The sequence below is a fragment of the Drosophila mojavensis genome, unplaced genomic scaffold, assembly GCF_018153725.1.
Source record: "Drosophila mojavensis isolate 15081-1352.22 unplaced genomic scaffold, ASM1815372v1 contig_80, whole genome shotgun sequence".
In the NCBI taxonomy this organism is placed as follows: domain Eukaryota; kingdom Metazoa; phylum Arthropoda; class Insecta; order Diptera; family Drosophilidae; genus Drosophila; species Drosophila mojavensis.
In genome coordinates, this window is record NW_025318906.1 from 11,872,487 (window position 1) to 11,887,929 (window position 15,443).

General features: G+C 39.2%; 5 protein-coding genes across 5 annotated transcripts; all 5 read right to left on the reverse strand.

The window, feature by feature from the left end:
* Nucleotides 1-1,134: 1,134 nt before the first annotated feature.
* On the reverse strand, nucleotides 1,135-1,796 carry LOC116804188. Its single transcript, XM_032730800.2, has 3 exons — nucleotides 1,740-1,796; nucleotides 1,367-1,684; nucleotides 1,135-1,305 (listed from the first exon to the last, which is right to left on the reverse strand). The coding sequence occupies exons 1-3, from the start codon at nucleotides 1,794-1,796 to the stop codon at nucleotides 1,135-1,137; spliced, it is 546 nt and encodes a 181-aa protein (XP_032586691.2).
* Nucleotides 1,797-2,624: 828 nt separating this feature from the next.
* On the reverse strand, nucleotides 2,625-3,442 carry LOC6579575. Its single transcript, XM_032730543.2, has 3 exons — nucleotides 3,339-3,442; nucleotides 2,960-3,274; nucleotides 2,625-2,862 (listed from the first exon to the last, which is right to left on the reverse strand). Exons 1-3 carry the CDS (start codon nucleotides 3,420-3,422, stop codon nucleotides 2,680-2,682), a joined length of 582 nt encoding a protein of 193 aa, XP_032586434.2. The 5' UTR covers nucleotides 3,423-3,442; the 3' UTR covers nucleotides 2,625-2,679.
* Nucleotides 3,443-4,311: 869 nt separating this feature from the next.
* On the reverse strand, nucleotides 4,312-5,113 carry LOC6579577 (endocuticle structural glycoprotein SgAbd-4). Its single transcript, XM_002005424.4, has 2 exons — nucleotides 4,874-5,113; nucleotides 4,312-4,812 (listed from the first exon to the last, which is right to left on the reverse strand). The coding sequence occupies exons 1-2, from the start codon at nucleotides 5,035-5,037 to the stop codon at nucleotides 4,575-4,577; spliced, it is 402 nt and encodes a 133-aa protein (XP_002005460.1). The 5' UTR covers nucleotides 5,038-5,113; the 3' UTR covers nucleotides 4,312-4,574.
* A 2,083-nt stretch (nucleotides 5,114-7,196) lies between these two features.
* LOC6579578 (endocuticle structural glycoprotein SgAbd-3) lies at nucleotides 7,197-7,867 on the reverse strand. The gene is made up of 2 exons (XM_002005425.4): nucleotides 7,663-7,867; nucleotides 7,197-7,596 (listed from the first exon to the last, which is right to left on the reverse strand). Exons 1-2 carry the CDS (start codon nucleotides 7,773-7,775, stop codon nucleotides 7,329-7,331), a joined length of 381 nt encoding a protein of 126 aa, XP_002005461.1. The 5' UTR covers nucleotides 7,776-7,867; the 3' UTR covers nucleotides 7,197-7,328.
* A 728-nt stretch (nucleotides 7,868-8,595) lies between these two features.
* LOC6579579 (endocuticle structural glycoprotein ABD-4) lies at nucleotides 8,596-12,718 on the reverse strand. Its single transcript, XM_002005426.4, has 3 exons — nucleotides 12,602-12,718; nucleotides 10,557-10,687; nucleotides 8,596-9,560 (listed from the first exon to the last, which is right to left on the reverse strand). Exons 1-3 carry the CDS (start codon nucleotides 12,608-12,610, stop codon nucleotides 9,290-9,292), a joined length of 411 nt encoding a protein of 136 aa, XP_002005462.1. The 5' UTR covers nucleotides 12,611-12,718; the 3' UTR covers nucleotides 8,596-9,289.
* Between the last annotated feature and the right edge of the window lie 2,725 nt (nucleotides 12,719-15,443).

Consider the following 15,443-nt stretch of genomic DNA (forward strand, 5'->3'; position numbering starts at 1 on the left):
CAACGTAAAAAAATCCAATTGCACTTTAAAATCTACAGATGGAAAAAAGAGAGGAAGGTTTTCACCCACGTTAATGTTGCGGTAGAAGTACAAGCCCTGAAAAGTTGAAGATATATAGAGAGAATTATATTAATATTTACAGAGAGAGAAAGAGAGTGGGGCTTACCTTGGGCAAAGGACACTTTCTGGGATAATTGCTGTTCTTTACTATACTCTTGTAGGCAATATTCACCATTTTGTGAAATACTGTTTTATTGTTGAGTTCACAGATATCGAAAGATAACCCAAATATTTTGCGAAATTCCTTCGTCTGCGGGCGCAAAAAATATACCGTAAGGCTGGTGTTAATCCGTGCAACTTCTCGAATATATTTAAATTCGGCTGTCAGGAGAGTTTTATCCGAATCAAGAATGAAGCATCTGTAGGACGGAATAATTTCAGGATTTACTTGGCAATCTAACGAGCGCCAGGTTACAATCAAATGGTTGGGCTGTTGGATAGTTTAGCATATTTGAATTTATAATACAAATTGGGCTACATGTACTCACCTTATTAGCTAGATCAGCTAAAGGCCACAGCACTGCTAAAGTAATAAAAATATAATATAATTTATTCATTTGGCAAGCGAATAGGCTGACTCTTGTACAATGACTAAATATAGTTGATATATAAATGTGCAAATTGCTTTGGTATCTAAATCAAATTTGAGTCTATGTCGCTTGTTTTTCCTAATTATATTTATTAGTTTTTTATGCAATTAAATTACAATTTTTAGCTACGATGAATAAATTGCAAATGTAGAGTTTCCACATTAAGGACGCTTACAAATCGTTGATCGAAATTCTGGGTTTTTCTTAATACTAATAGATTTGTTTGTGTCGTGAATTGGTTTAGTGCAATGCCCAGTCTAGTAAAAACTATGTTAAGCTATTCTCAAAAATATTAAAAAATACTATACTTGAGTTTTAGCATATATACTGTTAAAGTCAATTCAAGAAAAACTTTATATAGTAGATATTTACTCGTAAGCTGCGATTAATATACAAAATACATTATTCACATCAAAATGGATTATATTAAGTAATTTATAAAGGGTGCAATATCGATATAAGTGTAGAAACATATACTTTGCTTTTAGGATTTCTTAACCCTATGCATTGGATAGTCAGTCAAGCGTCCACTTAGAGATACATTGAAAATCGGCATATTGGGTAGAAAGAAGTCTAACTGCACTTTAAATTCGTATTTCGGCAGGAAGGGCTGCAGATTGTCTCCTATGCTCATGTTGGGATAGTAGTAAAAGCCCTGAAAATATTTGTATGATATACTATATAAACATTTCTCTTTAATCTCTAATATTACTCACCTTGGGCTGTGGACACTTCTTGGGCATATTGCTGTGCTTCAGCATGCTGTTGTAGACGACTTTTATTAGATTATTCTTATAGGCTCCACTAAAGAACTGGCAGATATCTAGAGTCAGATCGACGTACTTGTAATAATCTTTGAACGGTCTCCGTGGCAATGACAATGCGATCTTGGCATTGTACTGTTGAAAATCTCGATTGTATTCTATTTCACCCGTAATTATAGTTTTCGCCGGATTCACAATGAAACATTTGTGGTACGTAACAATATCCGGATTTTCAATGCACTCGAAGCTGCTCCACTGGAGAATGGTGCGCTGAGAAATCGGAGATATTAGTTTTCATCCTTGAGTGATTGATTCATGAGAATACCTTGGCGGCCAGACTGGCCGTTGACAGCAGCAGTAGGAGAGCAAGTACTTGATCCATGCTTAGCTAATTACTGGCCTGGTTAATTGTTAATAACGCTCTGGAGGTGGAAAACAGAAATAAATATATGAAATTGTATGGAAAATTAGCTGACTAATTGCTAAGTTAATGATGAATGATTTATATTTGAAGATAAAACTCAACTTGATTGACATTGTACACAGTGTAATAATCCATTATGGCTTTAGGTATTCGATACAGTCCCTTCGAGCGTAATATTCAAATAGCATTGATTCCGATCAAAGAAGTGGACCTGGGTCATTAGATGGCTGACGGGCACGAAGCTAGGCATTGCCTCTTCCACGTATTTTTACAGCTTTTAGCTCTTGCAGCAAATTAAGTTCCACATTGAGAGCCGAGCATCACGGCTGCACCACATCACATTTGTATTCTGATATATAGTCAGCATGCACCTGACAATCGAAAGTACTCCAGCGTAGCCTCAAATTTCGACCCTGCAAAGGTGAAAAAGGGCTTGGAATATCGTAAAATTGTAGTGATTACATTTTCTATATTTAGGTTTACTGCCAGCCCCAAAATTAGTAGGGCCATCAAGCGAAACATGTTGCCTGACTATGGACTAGACAGTGCCTAAACGAAATAGTAGTTTATGGAATTTTTCTACATCTAATTGCTCTGATGGTAGTAATTAGTGATGTGAAACGAAAGAGTTACATGTCATACTCAATATTTATTTATTTATTTTCGATTTTCCTCGATCTTATTTATTGAAGTTTTTATTTATTTTGTTTTAGCATAATTATGTATGCTTTAATTTTTTACAGTTACAGTTAGTAAACATAAAGCATAAAAATGCAGAATCGCAGCATACTTTCGGGCATTTGAATATGTTGTTAATATTAGATTTATATATAAAATATTTTCATAAATATTTCTTCCATTTCGAACGTTCTTTGGCATTTTCATACAAACGCCCCATGACCGTAATATTCAGCACCGATGCCACTTTGGGCAAAAGCCAATAGATACGTACTAGAAAATCGGACTCAGAAAGCACGGGCGGCAGCGCCTCGACGATTGTGATATTGCGCGCACTGTAATAGCCCTTGAACAGGGTAGAGAGATATCAGTTTAGGTAGATGCTCTAAATGATGTATATATATATATATATATATATATATATTTGAAATACTTCCACTTACTGTCTTTATTGGGCATTGAATGGTGCGATTGCCCAGGCAGGTCATAGCACTGAGTAACTCGATTAGGGTCTTTCTCTTTTGCTCCCGCAACAGCTTGCACAGCTCAAACGACACCTCGAATATCTTGTGCATTTTATTCCTCTTCGGTATGGACACCTTCAGGGTGCCCGTTAGGCTGGTGATGGGCTGCACTAGCCTCAGTGCTGCGTTGATGCTTTGATTCCGTGGCGGCACCGCGCTGCAATTCGCTTGGGCTATGTACTTTGGATTGCCCGAACATTCCACCTGCCTAACTACAATATAGTAGCCCATATGCTAGACAAAAGTGGAACTATATAGATCATTCTCTCTCTCTCTCTCTTTTTCTCTGATTTCTTACCGGCATCATCTGTGCTGTGACACAAAAGCACAGCGTGCTGGCCATAAATATACTAATTCCCAACATCCCGTTGATTGCGAGCATCTTTAAATCCAACTCAAACTCCAAATCCAACTGAAACAGAACTGATTCAACAGTTTGGCATTGGACTTTTCCGATAATAAAGTGTTTTGGCCGTTTAATTATCGGAACGATTGAGTCATTAAATGTATATTCATTTTTAAATGCTTATTTGTGTGCAGCTGTGGCGAGGTGTGCTCATGAAGTTGGCATAGTCATAATAAATGTTGAACAGAAAATGTTTAACCAAGCCTGAGAATAGCTGAAATGTTCCTAAAATCTATGGCAATTATATACATATATATTTATTAATTATAATATGTATTGAATACTTGCCATTCATATATGGTATCATAACAGCTCAAGTGATAAGTGAAATGGCCTCGATCTCTGGCTATATGCAAGAGGACTTAATTTCACTATAAGTATTACAAAATTCTAACATCTCTATTTCATATACCAAATTCGATTTCATGTCAGTCCCATAGTTTTACATATTATAACGGCAAACAGCTCGAAGGCAGCGTTGTTTGCCCTGATTGCGATTTGTGGACATTGGTCAAACGAAACTGATGTGCAAACAAATCAGAGGGGATCGATCATAGCAATGCTAGTCACTGCGGTTGCGCAGCGATTAGAGCATTTAGATTAAGTTGGTTTTGGTATTGGTTCGGTTTCTGGTATCGGCTTCAGCAACTGCCTGTGTGTGTAAACAATATGGAAGCTGATCATCATCATCATCCGTAGCAGCCTCTGAGATGGCATCAACCGCAAGTCGGCGTGAAGGGCAGTTTGGTAATTTTGTAAGCGCCACGAGGCTGAGAAGCAGCACTCAAACACTCATAAGTGAGTGCTGTGCTGTGCTGTGCAGTGAGTGTATGAATACTTGGCTAAGTGGCAATGAGACACAAACTTAATTGTTCAATATTTATTCATTTATTTATTACTTCTTCGCTGTGGTCTTTTATTCGGGTATTCAGGTGTATGTAGGTGTGTATGTGTGTAGGTGTGTGTGAGTGTGAATGTCAGTGCCATAAGTGACATAAGAACTGAATTGTTGCAGACAGATCGTATGGCATCGGGCTGTGCTGTGCTATATCCAGTACGTAATACTTTATACTTCATATAAGATATGCATACATACTTAACGCTAACTACTTAATTAAACAAACGCAACTATTGCGGCGCAACGGGCAGATGATCGCCCTCGGGCTGGAAGCCGTTCTCGTCGGCCACATAGCGCAGGGTGATGATGTTGCCCTCGGGATCGCTGTAGCTGTAGCTGCCGGTTTGGACCAGGACGAGCTCCTCGTGCTCATCGATTACCTGGCCGTCGCTGGTCTCCGTCTTGGGTATGATGATCTTCTTCAGATAGCCAACGTTCTCCACTCGGATGCCATTCGATGTCTCGTAACTGCATGGAGAGCGTAACTTAGCTTCGAGTCCTGGTGCACTTGGGATCGTCCCAGACTCACCTGCTGTTGAAGCTGCCATCGGCATTATTCACATTTTCCTGCTGGATGATGCTGGCCGGTGTGGTGGTTGTAGTGATCGAGCTAGCAGCGCGCGCATCCTGGGGACGGGCCAAGGCATAGGTCAACAGCAGAGCCGAGCACAAGACAGTCACGAATTTGTACATTCTGTTGAGTTCTGTTAGAATTGTCAGTAGGGGGTTATCCAATTGCAGAGAGTTGATGCACAACTGTTGACTACCCAGCCGCCGCTTGGCCTTTATATACCATCTCGTTGACGAGGGCGAGCACCTGATTCGCACTCGCACTCGCACTCGCACGCACCGCGCCAGCTTCGGTTGCCGCTGCTAACGATTACGATGGGCGCACTAGATAAGCAGCAGAGAGCGTCAAGTACTCGTGCTCGTACTTCACCATAAAAAAACAAATTATGAGCGGGCGCTTCTTCGTCTCATTCCGACTGAATACCCTGCAGTCTAACGAAGAGGTATATAGTGTAAGAGAAGTATTCTAATAGTCTAATAAAGTTTAGTTTTGAGCTAGTCAATTATAGACATAACAAGTATTTTACAGGATATTTGACTGCCCTGCTACATTTACTAACAAATATTATTTGAATATTAGTCAGCTAATATTTCATTTAAAATTTAAGCATATTTTATTTTTTAGCCTGCTTACAGGGTATTTTGCAGTCGTTCACTATCAACTCAAGTACATTGTTTTGTTTTGTTTTGGTGTGGCCATCGTTTGAGGTTTTTATATTGTCCATTTCGCGCGTCCGATGAGGCCGATGAGTAAACACCGCGCGCGCACCGCCAAAGAGATGTTGATGAAACGACGATGTCAGCGGGTGATACCCGAAGCTGTATGCTACGACAGCTGAGCTGTGACATGTCTCTGTTCGCTGTCTCTGCGATGATGTTGATGGCATTGCCAGTCCGAGTTGGCAGCTACGTGATTTGCCTGCGCCGAATATAATTCTTGCTCAACTGCTGTAAGTTCCGTTGAAACATTGAGGATATGGGGGAAGTGCCAGCGGCGCTGGGAAGCCGCTTGTCCGCAAAGGAATTAAGCTAGTATAACAACGACTCTGATCAAGGCAACAGAGTTTCTTCACGGCGATTCTGATCAAAGGGTACGGTGTTTCGCTACGTTCCTTCACATAACTATTGGATCAAATCAAATGCTCATTTAGGCAAATGGCAAAAGTTAGACTTGATTGTCATGCCAGGCACGTTGCGATTATGGAAACAATTTGCCGCAGACATTAGAGCACTCATAAATACGCATACGGGCTAACGGTGATCGCAGGCAAGGCGGCTATAAAAAATGTAGAGTACGCGTATTATAAATGATAAACTTGCCTATTTCGTATACGCAGTGAATACCAATAATGGGTCAATGAACCTGAACTGTGACCAGAACGACAGAATTAAGGGAATTTAGTAACGCGAGAGGAAGAGAGAGAGAGAGAGAGTCTCAGTTAGAAAAGTATTGTGTGAGCGAGAGAAAGGTATTATAAATATCTCTCTGTCACTCTCTTTCGGTCATAGAATCAATAAGAAAAGTAGTGAAACGGAGGACGTGAGAGAAACGTATTCTAAGTACATCTCTCACTTTCTCATTCTTCCTCTTTCTTGCTGTCTTTTCAGCACAGACCAGATTCGATGTATTCAACTTAACAGCTGCTTGCTAAACCAATAAATTCATTCCGAATTAACACTTTCGTTTTCCGTTTTGGGATTATATAACATTCAGTCGAAATATAGAATTCTCGGTAGCAGACAAAGTATTTTCTGATATATAAGAAATTGTCTAGACAAACAATTGCCCCCACACACTCGCTTTAACTAATAGGCGTTGTCTTCGGCCCGCTGCCAGCATCGCGAATTTGCCAATTAGAACTTAATTACGAAGAGTTTAACAAGTCGAAGCTTTGCAGCTGTTGCCAACTGCAGAATTGCAATCGAGCAAAGCTGCTAAACGAGGCAAATTGAACACATTCATATATCGCAGAGTTCACGCCTAACAAACAGACGGATCGACCAAGTTTACAGATCCGAATCTCGTTGAACATTTTTGGGCGGGGCACCCCAGGCAGCGAGTCGGAAAGGCAGAGAATGCGCCAAAAAGTTACGCAACTGCCGCAAAAGTCAAGAATTTAATCATGCAAAACATGTTTACATATTTGAATACCATTTCGCATTGGCGAGAAAGTAATCAACGTGCGTGAAAAGAAAACTAAAATTCTTTCCCTATATCTGTTGAAAACTATTTTGAGAATAATTTTGCTAAATCTTGATATGACTCAAAGGAAACTTTTCGTATTTTTTTCAATTTGCTAGTTTTGTGTATATTTTATAACTTTAACTTGACTCGTTCAGTTCTTTTGGTTCACAGTTGGTGTTGACTTCACATTTAAGATCACATATATATGCTGGGTGCGATAGTCCGTGGGCTAAAGCTGTTTCTCGCTGGGCTGGTAGGGATGCTCGGCTAGGTATTTGAGGGTTTTCAGCACCGACTCGGGCGTGGGTGGCGGTGTGGGCAAATGATTGCCAACTGGCCGATAGCCGTTCTCATCGGCTGTATAACTAATGGCGTATTCCTTGCCATCGTCGCCAGGGAACGAAAAATATCCTTTGACCGCTTCGCCGTACTGATCCTCTCCGATCTTTTTCAATTCGCCGTTTTGTATGGCTTTTGAGCCGTCGAGCAGCTCGTATCTTTTGAATGGAACACGTTAAATCTTATCGCACGCCAATATCGAAACCTAAACGTTTCAGACTTACTGGTAGTAGAATTTGCCATTGTATTCCACATTCGACTTGTTCGTGATAAAATCAACTTGATCTTCGGCACACGTCACGGCCACCAATAGAGCGCAAATTAAGATTAGTTTCATTTTCTGTTTGTTTTGGATTGTTTTGTTTTCGATATTCCAGAATTAATATCCACGCTGTGCAAATGTCTCGGGCCGACTGACATTTGCCTTGCTAAACAAACAGACTTTTATAGTGGGATTGCGATAGACAACACAGACAAGATTCATGAAATTCTCGTACTCTCAGCTATTTAACATATAATTAAAGCTGCAGCAATAAATAATATTGAACCCGTTTGGTTTCTTGCTGGCCTTTTTCAGAATGAGTGTGAAATTTGGTGCAGACGCGCGGCGCTAGCCAAACTGACGATGGGTCTGACCTCTAAGGACTAGTATACCCTGTAAAATATATAGAAACGATTTCTCTATTGTAAAATTTATGATAGTTCATTTTCATGCATGTATACGAGGCATCGCTTATCCTGAGGCCTTCTGAAAGAGTGTGTGCACTTCGGCTTTTTCAAGATTATATGCACATCTGGCTATATAGTAGCTATCATCGGCGTCAGCATCGGATTCTGGTTCTTTTTGGAACTAACTTGACCACATTTTTAGCCAGAATTAATATCCAATTCTATATATATATATAGTATATATATAAACAGCCTGGCCAAAAATATTCAATAAATTTGCATACAACAAATTTGTCCGAGTTACCTTGAAATCGAAAAAAAAAAACAAATAGTTTTTAAATGCTATTTTTAAAAATATATTCTAAAGCAAGTGCTTTACTTAAAATGATTGAAAACCCCATAAAAGACAAGATTAATTAGGTGATATGTCAGAGGTATTAGGTTTCCGGCTTCAGAGTTTTATTCCCATAAAAGAAAAACCAGTTAAATTTTGTTGTTTTTTCAAAGAATCTTTAATTCTTTATTTGCAGCTAAGGCTAAAGATATTTGAGTTTCGTCTCATATAAGTATGCTTACATCATTTGACATGTACAAAAAACCAACAATTCATATATATACATGCATATATATATGCACAAGTATCTGTATAAGTAAGTATATCTTCGTCATCCATATCGCTTATACTCGTATTAACATACATGCAAAAGATTATAGTTATATAGACTATTTACACAAGAATTGCTGTGCACAATAATTGGATCGTTCTTGATCGTTCACGTTATATTTTTTTTTTTTTACATTTTCTTCTTGATTTCATTAGTAAATCGATGATATCACATGAGTCCGAAAATGGCAAAGTTCCGGCGACTAAAAGATCTTAAGCACAGTATAAGTTTGAAGACGAAAAAGAATTGCAGAAATCGGATAAGGTAGGGAGAAAAAGTTTAAAAATCAAAACAAAAATATATAACATATTTGGGTAATTGAGTATATATGTGTGTGGCTGTGTGAGTATGTGTGTGTGTGCAGGTTGTGTTCTTCAGTCAGCTGCTCGATGTTGGTGTTCGCTTTAAGGTATTGATTGATAATATACGGGTTAGCAGCAAATTGCTTCATTGGGTGTAGAGTATCAGAGTAACGCTAGCCAGGTCAATTTTTCACTAAATAAACTCCATCTTCATCTTAACGACGACGCTGAGCTGGGGGCAGGCTGAGCAGATAGTCGAGCGCCTTTTGGATCGCTGGCGGGATTGGAGGAGGAGTGGGCAAATGTGCGCCCTGTGGCTGGAAACCATTCTCATCATCGGCCGCATAGTTGAGAGTGATCAGCTCGCCCTCGGGTGAGGTGTAGGACACGGAGCCCTTGACAATGATTACATCCGTGGAGTCCGGCGATGTGGCCTTCTTGACGGTTCCAGTTTCCTCAGCCTTGATTCCATTAGCCGTCTCGTAGCTGAAATGTTTCAGAAATTCGTTAGTTTTGTTCTCGTTTGTATCGTTAATTTTTTAGCAATTGCAATATGAACCTAATTGACCTTGAAAGCTGTGAAAAATTTAAATGAATACTCTAGCCTGAAGTATTATAATTTGATAGCTAAACAAGTAATGCAAGCGAATCAAATTTTTAGGTCAACAACGTATTTCCATTCATCTGCCTACGAAACTGGTCTCTGACCACACTGCCAATGATTAATCAGACCGGTAAAAGATCAACTGTTTGTTATTTAACTTAATCTATAGAGAGCTAAGACTAATTTATTTCATTATTGAAAGAGTATTAATTCTGCGTTCTTCTTTCAAATTTGTTTTGTCTTTTTTTATGGCACTATTCATTTGTATCCGAGGCGCCAGTCTAGCTGTTTATTTATTTATGTTGTTATTAACATTTAACTTGTTAGCCGATGCAAATGTTTCTGTTTATAAATTTATAACAAATTTACATATATATATATTTTTTAAATCTATTTATGATTGGATTAGTTTGGAGAACCAAAAACTGAAACGACCTAAATGATGCTTTAATTTAGGTATTAACAACATAAATATTATTATTTATCATAAATTAGTTATAGAAATAAGCTCACAAAGGGGTTACTGGAGTACTTCGTATGGCTTTAATAAACATTATTAAATATAAAAGTTATAGAAATTTTAAATCGAAGAATTATTGACTTTTTAAACTTTTATGAACTATGGTAGCTTTAATGAAAAATAAAAAAAAAATACTTGCATAAGATTAATTATTCTCGATAGTTTGCTGAATTTTGCTTATCTAAGATTCCTGCAAAATAATCTCCTAAACTGTGCCTATAACTACAGCGCTGTTATATATAAATAATGCCTAAAAGTAGGCAACACTTTTTACAATACATAGCTAGTTCCGTTGGCGAACATAACTGGTTCAATTCTCTATTATTCATTGGGTTTGAGCTGTTTGTTCTTTACTTACGCATAATTGTAGGCACCATCCGGCTCGATATTGGATTCTTGGCTAATAATCGCAATGGGCTCACCACCCTGGGGCTTTGGTGCTGCATTCACCAGGCAGAGCAAAGCAGCAGCGGACAGGCAAAGGGCAAACTGCAAATGGGTTAAGAACGAAACGGAAATTAATTCAATTCGAGTTAATTGTAAATTGGCAATTGTTTATAAATAACGAGCGCAATTACACTAGACTCGGTTTGAGCAAAAATCGTGAGCTGTTGTTTTTTTTTCTCCACTTTTTCGTCTGCTTTTTTTGTTGCTTTTTTTGTCTTATGTAAATTTTTGTGTTATTTTTTTACTTGTGTTGAAACCTGGCTCATCGTTTCGCATAGTTGTTTGATTTATGACTCTTGTTTACATTGTTCTCACTTATAATAATGTTTACAGCCAGATAGACCCGGTCGGAGTGTCGAGCGGATAGACATATGTCAATTTGCCACAGATTTCTTAAGGTCGACCAATAACTAGACGCCAATTAAATTTTGTACACATAAAATTTTCAGTTTACGTATGTGTTTAAAGTAATTATCGCACGAATGTATAGAAAATTGTGGGGCGTGGAGATTGGAGATGAGATTGAATGAGTCGTGCGTGAAAAAAAAAAAACAAATGGATAGACTAATACAAATTTAAAGGCAATTCATCTTAATGTTAGAAATCTGCTGAAAGAAGTGCTGCTCGCTCATCCTCTCCCTCTTCTACCCTAGTTGAGTGCTTATATGTTATACGCTCGTGTTGCAACTAAGCCTAAAGGCGGTGAATCTGTCGGTCTGTCCTACTTAAAGTACAGTCTGGGCTCTGTTCGCTTAGCCAATTGCCAATGGACGAGTAAGTTACGTGTTTTATGTTTCACTTTAGTTTGCGCTCTTGGCCAGATAGACAGCTGCCAACTGAGCGTAACATTCGTCGCCAGCAGTTTGTTAACCAAATGTCTTACAGCCTCAGCTACAGTCCCAGCCCATGCCCCAGCATCAGCGTCAGCGTCAGCCTCAGTCTCAGCCTCTGCTTGTCCAGTCGCACAGTTGGTGTGGATGTTTAGCTGTTGTCTGACCTTTGCATTGCATGCCGGCTGCATGTTATTTGGCTTGGTTTGGCATCGTGCTCGAGCCTTTTAAGTGGTTGCCTCGTCTCCGGCATTCATTAATTGCTGTTGCCATTTCGGCCGGGCTTGCCAGCGACTTTTGCCCATTTACTAGCCAAATGGCTATAACAATTGGTAAATAAACCAACGCGGAAACAACACTTTAAACTGTGGCGCTGTGGCCTTCTGCCACAAGTTGTTTTTATGTATTTTTTGGGCTTTTAATTTGTATGCTGATTGATTTACGACTGTGTTGTAAATGCCAATTTTACGCACTTAAGGGTCTCCCTTATTTTTGCTTATTTCGAAATCCGAAATTTGTTGGGTCTGATTAGCAGATTGGCAGAAGATTTGTCTGTTAGTGGCTAGCACTTTTGTACAATTGTATAAGTGCTCTATTGCATTATATTTTATTTGTTATTCGACGTATTACAAATTTCTCAGCTAACAAGTTTGTTGCCTAAGTCTTTTGATTTTCAAGTAACTCATTGTAAGAAAGAAATTGACTAGAATGAATAGATGAATAAGTGCGCATAATAATTATTATATAGTTAGTCTGGCTGCTCGACTAGCATATAGGCTAAGCTAAATATAGTTTTGAAGCTCGCACAGTTGATATAACATATATGTTATAGTAAATATACATCCCGTGATTTCCTTGGGAATAATTATAATCTGTGTAATTATCCGGCTTCCGAACGATGCAAATATTTTCAACACTTAAATTCATTTCAAATTGGATTTTCAAATTATTTTTACTATTTTTTTCCCCACAAAAGGATATTTTATATTTGATAGTTAAAGGACTCTATATGATGATTTATGATCATCAAACTAAAGTCACACTTTTTGTACACAAATATAGACGGAGTTTATATGATTTTTGATATTCATTTGAAATGCTCCTTTATGTTCCCTCGCTCACTTACGTTCTTCATGTTGTGTTATGTGATTCGGTAATGTAATCCAAAGTTGGGCTTATCCTTTTCAGCGATCGGCACACCACACTTCACACTTGTTGTTAATTGAACAAAAGATTTTTTAATGATGCCCAAGTGCCGGCAGCTGAGTCTATTTATACGAAAAGCCCAAAGACGACGCCGATGACTGCGACGAAGCTGCAAATTCAGCGGGCAAAGCATCGCACATGCAAGATGCAAAAAAAAAAAAAAAAAAAGAAAAAAAAAAATATATATATATATAAACTAAAGTAAAGATTCGTCGTAGTTGTTGGTGCTGCCAGCGCTAGCGTCGCAGTCGAAGCTGGCGTTGTTTGAAAAGAGCAGCCGCAGCAGCTGCATTCGGCAACGACAACGACAACGACAACATTTGCGCTGGAAAATCGCAAGCGCAGCACAGGTGAGTGAAAACCGCTGGGGCCGCCGGCGAACCCCCTGGGCATACGCCTCTGGCCTGTCCGACTCAGCTGTTCTGTGCAATTGAGAACCAAATGCAAAACATTTTTTATGCAATTGCGTATAAATGATTTTGCATTGATTTCCACTAGTCAGAGCAGCTACAGTTACATCAGCAGCACGCCCTTTGGTCAGCGTCATAGTAAGCAAATAGCAAATAGCTGCTACAGAGATATATGAGATATCAACAGGTATGTGAGCTCGTTTGTCAACGGCAGGTGCATCAAACAGTGGCGGAAACTATAAAACAGCTCACTAATCGACGACATCGCCCTCGCGGCATTGTTAGTTTGCCTAGAGCAGGCTGCAGAGCTTAAACTTAGGTTGTTTTTTTTTTTTTTTTTCCTTGGTTTAGTTTGGGTAAGCGAAAAAATTGCATTTCAATACGTGGCTAATAATCGGCGAATACAATCAAAGTCAGGCAGCGTCGACAGCGCATGTGCACAGTGGGATTAATAATAGTATTTGGCGCATAAAATGAGATTGAGAATGGGCAAAACATAAATTACAATTAATAATTAATAAATAATAATTAAATTATGATAAAAGTTTCACAAAATTAGATAAAGCCTACATGAATTGCAAAGATCAAATGCTCCCCAGATCTCAACTTTCGAATTGGCATAACTAGTTTAATTTTAGGCAAAACTAATTTAGTTTCCGGATCTGAATCACTTTAGGTTCAAAACAGGTTTGCAGTCTTCCATAAACACCTAAGTCTTGGGCTCAGTTAAAAAAGAATTTAAAATATTATAGCTGCCATATAATATAAATGGTTTATTAAAGAACAAAGAACATTTTTTATTTTAATAATTAACTTAATGGAATTCAATTAGCATGCTTTGTTTTGTAAGTTTTGCTAGCATCATGCGAACTATTTCCTTTACATTAGTTTTCGATCTTAGATCACGGTGCGCCCAAATTTGAGCTCAGGGCATGTCGTTGGTCTGTCTTGGTACACGTCTGTATCCATTGTGCTGGGGTCAAAATGTCAAAAATTGCTAAACGCGAAGAGCCGACAACGAACGCTGACGACGCCGCCGTCGACGTCGCTGCTGCTGCTGTTGCTGCCAAAGTGTAGGCGCGTCTAATGAATAGCTTGGGTCGACTTGGCGCTGGGGCAGGCAGATGGGGACACAAGCGCAGACGGCGACAGAATTTCGTGACAAGATTGTCCCAAAGATTGTTGCCATATTGTATTCCAAGTAGTGTTTGTTGCTATTGCTGTGCTCAGACCGTGGCAATCAGCAAAACAATTGCCAGTTAGTGGAAGCTTTGAAAAAGTTGCTGCCTTCTAGTTTTTGGGGCCTGGTCTATTGTTATTGCCCGTTGAGTAGTGTTAGGCAGCGCTTTATAATTATGAAGACATTCAACTGCATTAATTTTAATATTTATTATGGTCTTTTTTAATGGGTTTATTGTGAATTACGCAATAGCAACATCTTTCCATTTAGCGTAAAAAGATTCTCAGCTAGCAAGTTCGTTGCCTAAGTCTTTTGATTTAAAAAAAAAAACAACAACTTGTTTAATACTTTAAAGTGTATATTTTTTGGCAAATATAAACCTTGAATTATTACGCATGGCTTCTCTAATTAGGTATTCAAGCAGCAATTGCTGCAATATGTCAGTTGGCCGGCTGGCCATAAAGCCTAGAACATATGCCTCATCTCCAGCTGCAACCGCAGCTCCATCTTCAGCCACTGACTTTGACACGCGCTGTGCAGCGCTTTATGGCTACGTCTGGTTGGCCTTGAAGGTCGTGTCGTCTTTTTTTATGGAGTCAAATGCAATTTGTTATAGCTCTTAGTGCCACTGCTCGCACCCCGCTGTGGCTTCGAAAAATTATTACAACTATTGATAATCCATTGCGTAAGAGTCCCAAAGTGGCGTGGCTCGACTTCGTCTAGACCTAAACGGCTGGACATGGCCGGCATAGTTTTTGGCGCCCATCTCTGGCCGCTTGGCAGCAGCCGCCGCCGCAGCAGCAGCAGCAGCAGCAGCCATGCTAATGCTAATGTCAATGCAGGCATAAATAAATAATTGCAAATAGCAGATGCCGTGTCAGCAGTCGAACCAGTTGCTGTGCTTAAATGTCAGTGGTTTTGGTCATGTCGAGAATCTCCGGCTACTGCTAGCCGAGCTGAGTTGAGTTAGGTTCTGCTCTGATCTGGTACAACTAAGCAGAGCAGTCGAGCTACATATAATAAACACTGGGAATAATTCATGGTCAAGGAGTTAGGCCTAGCTCCATGCGCTGGTCAGCTCGAATTGCAGCTGTAATTGCCTCAATGAAAGATATTGAACTTGTAGGTGATATCGCTCTAGAACAGATTGGCTCTTACTTATGCTAAACTAT

Coding starts and splice junctions, on each gene's coding strand:
- LOC116804188 (XM_032730800.2), bottom strand. CDS start 1,796: ATGGATCAAGTACTTGCTCTCCTACTGCTGCTGTCAACGGCCAGTCTG. Junction 1,685..1,739: donor CGGCCAGTCTGGCCGCCAAG/GTATTCTCATGA, acceptor CCGATTTCTCAG/CGCACCATTCTCCAGTGGAG. Junction 1,306..1,366: donor AGAAGTGTCCACAGCCCAAG/GTGAGTAATATT, acceptor AAATATTTTCAG/GGCTTTTACTACTATCCCAA.
- LOC6579575 (XM_032730543.2), bottom strand. CDS start 3,422: ATGCTCGCAATCAACGGGATGTTGGGAATTAGTATATTTATGGCCAGC. Junction 3,275..3,338: donor TCACAGCACAGATGATGCCG/GTAAGAAATCAG, acceptor ACTTTTGTCTAG/CATATGGGCTACTATATTGT. Junction 2,863..2,959: donor TTCAATGCCCAATAAAGACA/GTAAGTGGAAGT, acceptor ACCCTGTTCAAG/GGCTATTACAGTGCGCGCAA.
- LOC6579577 (XM_002005424.4), bottom strand. CDS start 5,037: ATGTACAAATTCGTGACTGTCTTGTGCTCGGCTCTGCTGTTGACCTAT. Junction 4,813..4,873: donor GATGGCAGCTTCAACAGCAG/GTGAGTCTGGGA, acceptor CTCTCCATGCAG/TTACGAGACATCGAATGGCA.
- LOC6579578 (XM_002005425.4), bottom strand. CDS start 7,775: ATGAAACTAATCTTAATTTGCGCTCTATTGGTGGCCGTGACGTGTGCC. Junction 7,597..7,662: donor AATGGCAAATTCTACTACCA/GTAAGTCTGAAA, acceptor TCCATTCAAAAG/ATACGAGCTGCTCGACGGCT.
- LOC6579579 (XM_002005426.4), bottom strand. Junction 9,561..10,556: donor GATGGTGCCTACAATTATGC/GTAAGTAAAGAA, acceptor GAAACATTTCAG/CTACGAGACGGCTAATGGAA.